At 35.6% G+C, this 12,990-nt stretch overlaps 1 protein-coding gene across 1 annotated transcript in view; it reads right to left on the minus strand.

The window, feature by feature from the left end:
- The window catches only part of Hcs (holocarboxylase synthetase-like protein), a 129,760-nt gene that overhangs the window by 74,025 nt on the left and 42,745 nt on the right, over nt 1–12,990 (minus strand). Inside the window, exon 3 of the mRNA XM_090409137.1 lies at nt 10,643–10,798. Coding sequence (XP_090265263.1) covers nt 10,643–10,798 — 156 coding nt within the window. The remainder of the gene's footprint in view (nt 1–10,642; nt 10,799–12,990) is intronic.

Below are 12,990 nucleotides of genomic sequence, written 5' to 3' on the forward strand. Positions count from 1 at the left end.
GCTTGTCATACTTTTCAGCCCGATAATTCCACATGTACCCTGTCTTAATTGAAAATTCTACACCTTTAGCCACCTCCCAAGTCAAGACCCTATGATCACTCTCACCGATTTGTGGCAATGTGGTCATATTTGTTACAGCCAAATCCTCAGATATAATTACTAGGTCAAGCACTCTCTGACCCCTAGTATTTTCCATTACATGCTGTCGCAGATAGTTATCCCTTAATAACCGCATAAAATCCAATTCCTTCCTCCCGTGTGTCCTCTCCTCACTCCAATCAATGCGACCATAGTTGAAATCTCCCATAATAATCACCCTCCTTCCACTCATTTCTTCTATTTGCTTGTGCATACTGTCACCACCATCTTTTCCATCAACTGGTCTATAGCAGCACCCAATTGTATATTTAGTTCTGCTAGCCACAATCTCACACCAAATGGCCTCAAATGTGCTCTTTTCTCTATCCTGCAATTCAACTTCTATTCTCCTTGGCTGCAGCTCATCAGCTATCATCAACAATACTCCTCCCCCCATTTTATTCTCCCTGTCATTCCTGAACACACTATACCCATCATTCAATCCCACTAGTTATATCATCAACAGTCAGCCATGTTTCACTAATACCTATAACCTGTGGTCTGGAAGTGCCAACCATGGCCAAAAACTCTTCCTTCTTTTTCCTAATACTCCTAGCATTAGTGTACATGAATTTAAGACCCCCATTATCCCCAACCCTACCTTGATGCCTTATATTAACTATCCCACTCTGATTTGTTGTCCTTATCTGCTCGGGCATATTATATTCATTCTTACATTCAACTGCCTCCCTAAGGACTGTATATCTACTCCCCCCCCTTAATAAATCTAGTTTCCCTGAATTTGCACATCCACCACATTCAGCAACACTTTCTCAAGTCTTCTTACACCGTAACCATTCAAATGCAAGCCATCTATCTTATATAGATCCTTTCGCCCATCGAACTCACTCCACACGTCCACAAATTCCACACCACTCGTCATACATAACCCACGCATAAAGTCATTTGCAATTATGGCCCTCCTTTTAACCATTTCACTGTCATACCGTGGCAAAAGACTAATCATTCTAATTCTCTCACTCTTTTCTTTTGCTACCTCAAACAATTCATTCAGGTCTTCTATCATTTCCATTTTGTCTCCTTTCAAATCATTCGTACCTGCCACAACAATCATTTCTTTCACCCTTTCCTTTTGCTCTCTAATAGACTCAGTTACATCCTTTATGGTCGCACCAGGTTGGTACGATTTTGTCAAATCCTCTACTATCACACCTCGTACTAACGAGTCTCCATACAGCACTCTATCCTTCATTTTGTTCATGTTCACACTCATACGTCTATTTTTCCTGTCATACTTTGTATTATCGGCTGGTTCATTCAGTCAACTTTTGCTCATATGCTCTAGCTGCTGTTTTGCCCTTTGTATCGCACCATTCAACAATGCGATCTCACTCATTGCATCTATCTCATCATTTTTATTCTCTGAGAAACCATTTATACTATCATTCACACTTTCTACATTCACACTCTCACAATTTTCATGTACAACCTTGCCGTTTCTTGTCATATCCCTATTTCCTTCATTAGTATGTTGTGTTTAATTTTAGGAATCATGTGAACCAGCTAACAGGTACAGGAGCCTTTAACAGGAATAAATGCAAAAATATAATATTGGTGAAATTGCTATTCTGTGGATGTGCACCACACACCTAGCACACCCTGAACATATGCCCCTAATATGTGTATAAGACGGTTGAAACATCGGGAAATTAAAGTAATTATTCCTTACATGGTTGTAGTCTCCATAATTTTACTGAAATTAAAGAACTTTTTGAGCATAATAACATCTTCTGAATTGAAATAAGAAATGTATGGACCATGAACAATAACAGAACAAGACGAACAACTAGTGCTACAAATGAGAGCTTTTAACATAATCTGGAAGGTATTTATGCCATAGGCTGTATAGTGATCTTCAAAATCTAGACCAATCAGAACTGAAGAATTAAGCAAAAAAAAAAAAGAAAGAAAAAAATGCATACACACAGGTGGACATAAAGGACTATATAAAGAACACATCAACAAGTTTTCAGCTCTAATTAATAGCAGAATATCAACATTTGTTTTCCCAAGTAAATTTGGAAGAAGATGATAACTAATATTTAAGGAAATTGACAGCGTATACTGGAAATATAGATTAAATAAACTTTAATATACACTTTCCGATATTTCGGCGAACGTTACGTTGCCATCTTCTTGGGAACTTACTAAAAGGACACGTGCACACAAGTACTAATACAACAAATGAGACTGAGGCTAGGACACTAGCGTTTTCCTAAAGTCCTGATGGTGCCCCCTGGCGGGCTATATTGGTAGTTCTTGGCCTTTGGGCTGAAGTTCTTTTGATAAAAGTTTCCCAAATTTGGGGCAGTTTCATGCATCCAAATTTGTTGAGGTTTGGCATGTTCCTAAGGGCCGAGGCTGATTCCATGAATAGTCTTTCATACTTGAACTTGCTGCGGTGTATTACTGTGGCTTTCTTCCATCTTATTCTGTGGCGAGTATCCAGAGCGTGGTCTGCAAGCCCAGAGTGGCTGTACTGGTGAAATCGGATGTAATCCTTGTGTTCTGAGATTCTGATATTTGCTGTCCTGCCTGTTTGGCCAAAGTAGGACAGTTTACAGCTGCAAGGGACCTGGTATACACCAGGTAGGTCTAGGGGAAGTGGTTGGTCTTTGGTGGAGCGGATAAGGGATGCCAGTTTTCTATGTGGTCTGTAACAAGTGGTTAAGTCATGTTTTTTTAAGATTTTATTGATTTTTTCTGAGGTGCCTCTGATGTAGGGAATAGTGATGGATTTAGAGTAATCTTTTTTGTGAAGGGGAGGGGGTGGTGGGTTGTGGATAACTGAGTTAAGTATTTTTTGGATTTTTTGGAGGGCGTAGCCATTGGCTGAGAAAGTGTCACGGATGTGATTTAGTTCTGTGGTTAGGGCTTGATCATTAGAACAGATTATTTTTGCCCTGTTGAATAATGTTTTAATAACTCCATATTGTTGTGAGGGGGGGGTGGGATTGTTGGTGAATGTATCTGCCTGTATGGGTGGGTTTTCTATAAACTGAGAAAACCAAGGTTCCATCAGGTTGGCGGGTGACTAGTGTGTCTAGGAAGGGGAGGTTATTGTTTTCCTCTTTTTCCAGGGTGAATTTGATTCTAGGGTGTTGGTTGTTCAAGTGTGTTAGGAAGGAGAGGAGTGAATCCGGGCCATGTGGCCAGATAGCGAAAACATCATCAACATAGCGAAGCCATATGGTAGGTTTTTGTGGGGCTGAGTTTAAGGCTTTCTCTTCAAACATCTCCATGAAAAAGTTTGCCAAGGGTGGGGAAAGTGGTGAACCCATGGCTGTCCCCTCTATCTGTTTGTAGAATTTTTCCTGCCAAACGAAATAGCCTGAGTTCATTGTAAACTGAAATAGGGCTGAGATATCGGGAGGAAATTTAGCTTGGATTAACTCTAAGGTTTCTTTGAGAGGGACATTCGTGAATAGGGAGGAGACATCAAAACTGACCATTATGTCATTGTGTTGGAGTGTAAGGTTTTCTATACTGGCTTTGAAGTGGGCTGAGTTTTTTATGTGTGATGGTGTATTGCCAGTATAGTGTGAGAGCGCTTTGGCTAAATGCTTGGCTAGTTTGTAAGTGGGGGAATCAATGCCATCCACTATGGGACGTAATGGCACATTTTCTTTGTGTATTTTTGGGAGCCCATATATGCGGGGGGGTCTAGAGTTATAGGGTTTTAGTCTGTTGGTAATCTCCACAGGCCAAGAAGTGACCTTCTTAAGGAGCCTATGGTGTTTTCTAATTTGTGAGCTGGTGGGATTGTAATCAATGGGGAGGTAAGTGGAGCGATCTAATAACGTTTGCCGAAATATCGGAAAGTGTATATTAAAGTTTATTTAATCTATATTTCCAGTATACGCTGTCAATTTCCTTAAATATTAGTTATTATGTCTAACCAGCGTATAAGCCTCTCAACAAGAATTGGAAGAAGATGATTTTGACAGTTATCCCCCACCATCATCAAATTTCTGATATATATATATCAAGGCGTGTACAGGATATTATGATAGTACTACACAGAAAGATTACATCATTATTAACTTCTTATCAGCAATTTTCCTCAAAATCAGTCTTATCAGGGCTCTCCAATACTGTAATATCTTAGATTTCATCCTAACTTTATCAGATAAAATCTACTTAAATGTTAGTCTTCTTCTGGATCCAAAATCATGGCATCAAACACATGATCATACCCATCTGAGATAAGCTCTGTCATCTGCTCACACCACGATTATTTATCAGGATTCTCATATCTGTAGTCTCTAGTCTTTGATCAATAGTTTTATTCCTAATCCAGCTTTCAGATCTATAAGTTTAAATTGGCATTCATAAGTTAAAAGATGAATATTTTTTTTATGGAATAAGAGAGAAATTAGTCTAACCACTAAAGCAGCAGTCTTCTCTACAGCTGCTTTAGCATTTAAACTAATTTCTCTCTTATTCCATAAAAAAACTTTATTGATTTGACTCCAAACCATATCAGCTTTGCTTATTCTGCTGTCTATTTCCATATTTAATTTGCCATATCACTAAAAAGTGTGTCAGAATAGTTGTATAGGTTCTCCATTCAGGATGCAATTGATATTCCCACCTATTTTTCTAGTCTTCGTTGATGATTTTCATACCAAATTTGGTACAGCAGTTATTAAATTTAATTAAGGAACCCTACAAACTTTTACTAGATTTATTTAAGAGCATAATATCATCTGCATAAAATAAACAGCTGAAATTAAGATCTCCAATTTTGAATGAAGAACCATAAAGATGATGAATAGCAATTATGAAGAACCATAAAGATGATGAATAGCAATGCAGTGGCCATGCGCTTAATTCTATTCATTTCACTCATTCACCATTCCCCAAGCAAAAATCTAGTAATCATGCCTTTGTTAAACTATACTATTATGCAGTTTCCAACTTAAATAAAAGATCTAGTAGCCCATTAACATGAAAAATGACAGGATGAAATAGAATGTGTTCAAAGAGAAAACTGGAAGGAAAAAAAAAAAGAATAGAGGACTTCAACTAAAAACATTACAGAAACTCAAAAGGATAAATATAAATATAAAACATGACTTATCCAAGCAATCTAGCCAACTGTAAGCCAATGAAACACAACTTAGATGGTGTCATGCTCAGGAGGAAACAGAAGAGATATTTAAAGAAAACTTGACAAGTGGGAAATGGGAGCATTCAACACGCCCACACACACACACACACACACACACACACACAGAGAGAATATGGCTGAACAATGTCAATGCTAGCCAGAGAATGGAAGAAAATGCTCGCTTTCTTTTGTATCACATCTACATCATGAGATAGTAGAAGATAATCAACTAAGTAAATATTTTGATTAGACTTTTTGATTGAATTTTTGTATCATTTCGGTACCTCTAGATCTCGATCATAATTCCATCTATGAAAAAGCACCTCCATAGTGCATTTGGAATAATATGGCTTGTGCTCTTTGGATGGAAAATATCTGGGTTCGATTCTCATTACTGATTTGAGCATTTTTCTGAACGTGTTTCAGGAGAAAAAAAAAGTTCTTACAAAAGGGCTTTTTTAAAAAAGTGAGTTAACTGATTTCACATAGAAGCAGAAGGACTGTTTCCTCAGATGTAACTCAGACTCTTCATGATCTCCACTGAACAGGGAACCATCTTCTGACACTGTTGAACAAGAGCAGCAGCAGCTCTTTTCAAAACAAATGCAAAATTTATTTCTCTAAATTTACTAAATTTAGAATAAATCTTCTCTTATTCCTCTTTTATGCCATCTGCCTCTATTCTCTGGAATAGTGTTCTTCACAAAATGTTCCTAAACAAGTACAACCTCCAATTCAAGAAGAAAATTTTAACTTCTTTTCCACCACCACTTGTCGTATCCCATAGACTGGGGGTTTCTTCTCCAACAAACAGGTAGCTCTTTGTGTATGTGACCAAAAAAAAAAAAAAAAGACTTCAGCTATCTAGACTATCATTGTGTTCAGTTTAGATGTATCTTTATTATCTGTAATTCCTTTCACAGTATATGCTTTCTTACATTTCTAATCTTTTTCAATAGCCTCCATAACATTTTGCCACCTTCATGATGTATATATCTTTTATATTCTTACCAGTCTTTCCATAACAAGGAACCTTTGACAATTCTGAAGCTACTTCAGGTACAAACTGTGTTTGCTTACACTTGGATAAAGGATTAAACCAAGAATATAATTTCCTGGCATCTTTAATTTATAGTATATAGCCAAGTAGAAAAACTTTCACCATCTATCTCTAATCCAGAATATTTTAGTAATAAGGTGTTACACCTTTCTTCTCCAACAAACAGGCAGCTCTTTGTGTATGTGACCAAAAAAAAAAAAAATTTGGCTACTTGTACATGGAAATATGACTTCTTCACTACTTCAACCTTGATATCGCTTCTAGCTCTGTCTTCCACTAATGAGTGGAATCCTTCAATAAAGGTCAAAAGTGGTCTGGATAGTGACCCTTTCCATTATGCATAGCATTATACATGTTCATAAGGATATATACTTTGCATCATGGGATACTAAGGCAAGTGGTGTGAAGTCATTAGCTTCTATATATGAGTTAGCCAGTCCTGAAGTTACTTCAAGAGCAAACTTTGTTTGCTTACTTACACTTGGATAAAGGATTAAACCAAGAATATAATTTCTTGGCAAATTATTGTACTTTGGTATACTGTTTGAAATGTAATATAGCTTGTTGAATATATATATATATGTGTATACACTCGGGTCTCTTTTTATGCGGATTTGAAGTTATGTGGTATAGTATGCCCACAGATACGAGACCTTTCAACACTTCTGCGCATGTCAACAAAAGGAAAATCCATTCCGATAATAGGGTAATCCAGCGTTTCCCAAACTATTCCTAGGATGGAACACCTTGGTTATGTTGTAATGTATTAATTAATAATTAATTGTTAATTCAGCTGATTTTTATTATTAATTAATAAATGATCCTTTATTAATTAATGATTAATTAAACATCATTAAATTAATTTGTGCTGATTTTCATTGACATATGCCATTCTGATCACCAAAAATGTAGGCTAGAGGTGGATGAATCGCCATCTCTTGCATCACAAATACCTTCAATAAAAGATTTCTTAACACCAAAATTAAACAAAGTCCCTTGTCTCTTATTCATATTAAAATTTAAATCTGTAGGCCTATTACTTTTAAAAAATCATGGCACTACGGTTTCGAAACAAGCGCTTTCAAAATCCTACAATACGAACTTGTGAAGAAAGTATTCATTATTACTAGATCTTAGAACCGGATACAGACTACCTTGATCTTCAATTTCAGTGGAAAAATTTTCTTTATACTTTCTTGCTGATTGGTCATTAACATTTGCAACACAGATGTTATTTCGTTCAGTTTTGAGAATAGAGGATACACCGCACATTGTTGTAATCAGCTTGCAGGCAATTTTTATGACCGGTCATAAACAGCAGTATTCCCTTTCCCGAATGTTGAAAGGTTTCAATGTGTGAAAATGAATGATAATTCATAAATACTTCCACATTTAAAAATACACGGCTTGGTCATCACTAACGTTTGCTACACAGATGTTACTTAGATGTTCTGGGACTGAGCTTTTCGACATATTCACGAATGTAATTCTCCTCAGAATATTTCCACCATAACATATTTATTCATGAAAAATTCCACAAGACTTCTTCGGAACACTTATTCACTTTCTGCGGAACACAGTTTTGGGAAACCCAAGTGGGTTTAAAGCAAGTAAAGATCAAGTGACGTTGTTACTTTGTAGCAATGCATCAGGAGATCGAATGTTGAAACCAATCCGTATTGTGAGGTGAGTTGTTTATTATTACATGGCAGAAAATTAACTTCTCTTTTATGATCATTGTAAATTTTAAAGTGGTAACTATTTTACTTGTATAACGGTTAGAAAATTTTACCTATAAAGCACGTGTATTTCGCATGTTGTTGACCAATTCGTTCATCGCCATTGTACATAATGAACAGCACGTTGCAGCACATTCTGGCATAACATGATCGTGTTAAGAAGTGAGTGTTTGTGAAGTTTAATTTTGCATGTGAGTAAGTGTTTGTCTTTTATTATCGAAAATCTAAATTTTGCTACTTGTTATTTTAAAGATTTAATTTGGCCCAATGGAGAAAGAAAAGTAATTTCTTTGGAAATGAAAATTGCAATTTTAGATCGCTTAGCAAAAGGAGAGGGATCTAAGGCGATTGGTAAACATTTTAATTTAGGCGAATCTACTATACGAGAACTTAAAAAGAATGAAGTCACAATAAGAAAATCTGTCATTTCTGGCACAAAACTAAGTGCCAAATTATCATCGTACTCAAGAGATGCTTTATTAGAAAAACGGTACGAGCGCTCGTAATTTGGATTGATGAATTAACTCAAAGAAGAATTCCTATAAGTGGTTATTTAATTAAACAAAAAGCTCTTCGATTTTATGAACAGATGAAGCAATTGGAGTCGTCTACTTCCTCTTCCCAGGCTGATAAAGAATTTTTGGCTAGCAAAGGATGGTTAACTGGGTTTTTAAAAAGGAATGCACTTCATAACATGAAGATTACAGGCGAGGTTGCAGCAGCATATGAAGCAGCCACCAAAAATTTTCAATAGAAGTTAGCAAAATTATTGAAGATGGTGGATATTGTCCCGATCAAGTGTCTAATGCTGATGAAACAGGATTGTTTTGGAAGAAAATGCCTAGTTGAACTTACATCGCAAAGTCTGAGAAAAAAGCAAGTGGGTTTAAAGCAAGCAAAGATCAAGTGACGTTGTTACTTTGTAGCAATGCATCAGGAGATCGAATGTTAAAACCCCTCCTAGTAAATTGATTTCTAAGACCAAGTGCTCTAAAAGGCAAAGATCTAAAACGGCTGCCAGATACTAATGCTAATACAAAGGCCTGGGTAACAACTGCTGTATTTATTGAATGGTTCAATAATTGTACCAGAAGTGGAAACATTATATGAAGCAAAAAGCTCTAAATTTTAAAGTTTTATTAATTGTTGACAATGCACTCATCCGCATTTAGAACATCCAAATGTGCAGGTAGTGTTTTTTCCACCCAATACAACAAGCAAAAATATTACTTTAAGCACACTTTTCAATTTATATTGGATAAACTAGAAAATGAATCATTAACATTAACTGACGTTTGGAAAAAAATTTTCTATTTTGGACTGCTTAAATCATGTTGCATCTACTATCGCTGAAATAAGACCACAAACTTTAAATGCCTGCTGGAAAGCAGCTTGGCCTGGATGTGTTGGAAACAGTGCAACTATGCAAACATCTACATTATCAGCTGAAATCATTACTTTGACATATGAAATTGGTGGAGAAGGTTTGATACATTTAGCCAGAATGATGTAGATGAATTGCTTGTGGATAATGCCTTAAGTGACAATGATATTATTGGATATCGATTAACTTTAGATATCGTCGAAGATCCAGAAAACGATAGTGAAGCAGAAGAAAAACATGTCTCCCTCACTGCAAATATAATTCGAGAAGGTCTTGAACTGTGCAATAAATTGGAAAATCATTTTCTTGTTAATGACACAAATTCTGAATGAGCCTTTAAATTCCAACGTGAGCTGAAGAACTGTATGTCTGGATATCATGAACTGTATAAAAAATTAGCGAAATCATCATCGCAAAGTTTAATCACTAATTACATTGTCAGAAGAAAAAAATCAGCACAGAACGAGGGTGAAGCCTGTTTGTGAAGAACCATTGCCTTTACCATACAGATCTGATGCGCTGACTATCTCTTCTGGTGATGAAAGTGATTTTGCACCATTTTTGCAAACGTTGCCGAATATTGTCTAATAGCGATGATAATTCTGATGACAAAAAAAAAAAAATTTTACTTTTCAATAAAATTAAATGAATAAAGCTTTAAAGCAAACTTAGGCATTCTTATTTTCCTGAATTTTCATAAACTTTTTTATGCGATTTTAGGTTTATTTTAATTCACTGCTTCGATGTTATGCAGTTTTAGAAAATTATGGAACCTATCCCTAATTTTTCAACGTAAGTTTAGGCCTTTTTTGTGCGATTTTCTGTGGAACGTATCTACCACATAAAAAGAGACCTGACTGTATATGTATATTACAGATAATGACCTTAGTATGAAAGTCAAAATGTTGGGATATTAAAGTAATTATTCTTAACACGGTAGTAGTTTCCATAATTTACCAAAATGAGCGTTCTGAATTTTCTATCCTAGCAAACAACTTCACCATTTGCCTCAAAAATGCATATAACCCACAAATTCAAGAAACACCTTCCAGAGAATAATGTTGGATCTCTGTACTATCTTTATACCCTGTATTAATTGGCACTGTGGATCAAGTAAGAGATAACAATATAATATTTCATTTTATTAAAATGCAAGATTTTCATTTAAAAATCATAACAGATCTCACCTGAACATAATTTTTTGAAGGCTGATCATATGTTGATTTATTAAAATCAGAATAAGAAACTTCTAATAAAATATTTACTGCATTTTCATCATAATGCCGATGTTCGGAACCAGCCACATCAATAAATGAAGTCCACTGAAAGAGGTTTACTTTTTGCTAAAAAATAAAATAAAATAATAATAATAATAAATAATGAACTTTATTAGAACTGGTACTGCTATAATTAAAGAAAACTGAAGGATTTTTTATTTAGTTATTTTTTCTGAAAGAGTACTAAAACTGAATTCTCATTTTCTGGTTTATTACAATGAAGATATCACAAGAAACACTGTAACATGTAGTGTAAGAATTGCATTGTGCACACAAGTAACACAAAAAATAAAGTGGAACGATTAGCCTGAAAGCCTAAAATGCTAAAAAGGGTGTATGTGCTGTATTGGTACTAGAAGACACAGCCTTGGTTGTTGAGCAGGTGGTCTAAGAATTACAGCTTCCCATATCTTGGGGAATTTTAGACAGCCATATTTAGTGGTTATTTTTGTCCCCCCCCCCCTCACATTTGTACTCATTGTGTGAAGCATAATTTTTTTTTAACCGATTCTAGGCATGTATATTATACCTGACTGACCATACTTATGGCTGCCAATGTACTTCTTAAGTTCTTCCAGTTTGTTCATAATATGAAAAACTAAAAGTATAAGGAATTTTATATACATTTTAATATACTCTTTAATGTTAATGAAAATGTTTACTGCTCTGACATTACTGATCTCTATATTTTTGCTATCAATGTGCTAGTTACTTCACTTGAAAGAATAGAGATTACTGCTATGGATTCCTCCCTCTCAACTCCTCTAATTAATTTCTAGATAGAACATTTTAAAAAACATACCCTTGACAGCACTATGCTTAAACCTTCTATCTGACTAAGATATACTGATAATTCTATCTTGCCACATGGTTCAGAAAGATTCCTCCTCTGCCCTCAACAACCATTCCTCAGAATCCAATTCACTATATAAAGAAAAAATAACAAGTCTGGTCTGCTTTTCTTGATAATTTCATCATGCATCTTCTGAACAGTACACTTTCTTACATAGTATAGAAAGAATTAATTCGTATGGACAGATACACTCACAAGCTTTCTCAACACCCCCCCCCCCCTTTCTGACTAAGCACAGTACAGTCAGAAGATGGGACAATGCATATATTGGTTGGAAAACACCAAAGTTCAATTCTGAGAGGAATCTTTATATGGAACTTTTCAAATGAAGGTGAGTTAGCCAATCTCATCTAGTGATTGGTTAACTCACCTTATAATTGCAGCTTATTCTTCTTATTATTGTATGGGAACCTTCAAAGGCTCACTGAGGGACACTCACACCATCTACACAACATTTATTATACCTATCCTTAAATGCATTAAACAAAGCACTTACAAATGACTCAACTCATGCCACACATTCACTACTCTCAAAGGGAAAAATCTAGTCTTCACACCCTCGCTAACAACAGACTCACTATTTCCAGGGATGACTTCTTGTTCTATCTCTCTTAGTCAAATGCTGAAATTTCATCTGCATCAATCCTATAACACTTTTTAGTAACAAATGTTTCTATCATATCTACTCTTTTCCACCTATCAAACTTTTGCAACAAACCCTCAATCTAAAATCATAGCGAGCATTCCATAGACTATTCACCATCTTGGTAAGGTTGTCTCTGTATCCTCTTTACCTCTTTCTCATCTCCAAGAAACTCGGGTGACCAGAGCTAAGCATAATAATCAAATCCAGATGTGGCCATATCAAAGCTTTATAAAAAGGAATGATAATTTCTTTAACTCTGCTTATTAATGTGTTCTTCAATAACAAATAATCCTATAAGCTATCTTGGCCATCTTTGCAATAAGTCCTCTGAACTTCAACTCTCTACTCACCAACCACCTAATCCTTCTAATCCACCCACGTAATGTTCTACTGTTTCCAATCTGTGACATCTGTTAACAGATGTCACAGATTGGAAACAGTAGAACATGCATTCCTCAGCTGCTCTCTTGCCCTGAATATTTGAACAGTTTATGTAATGTGTTGGGAATTCCATTACTTACAACAGAACAGGTTATTTTTTTTGCAGTACCTACCACCTGTTGGCAATGGGAAGAGAATTTTAATTTTTATAATTAATGAATTAAAATACATTTATAGAAGGTTAGGATGAAACATTAATTTGAAAACCAGCAATATGGCATACAAATGGTTGCCCTCAGCATTTGATTGGGTTTGGCAGCACAGCGGCCTACTTAACAAACTGCTATCCTATGGTATGCCTTCCTTACTCTGCAACTG

This window comes from Typopeltis vanoorti, chromosome 19 (assembly GCF_054136105.1).
Source record: "Typopeltis vanoorti isolate ZY-2024b chromosome 19, IOZ_Tvanoo_1.0, whole genome shotgun sequence".
NCBI classification, from domain to species: Eukaryota; Metazoa; Arthropoda; class Arachnida; order Uropygi; family Thelyphonidae; genus Typopeltis; species Typopeltis vanoorti.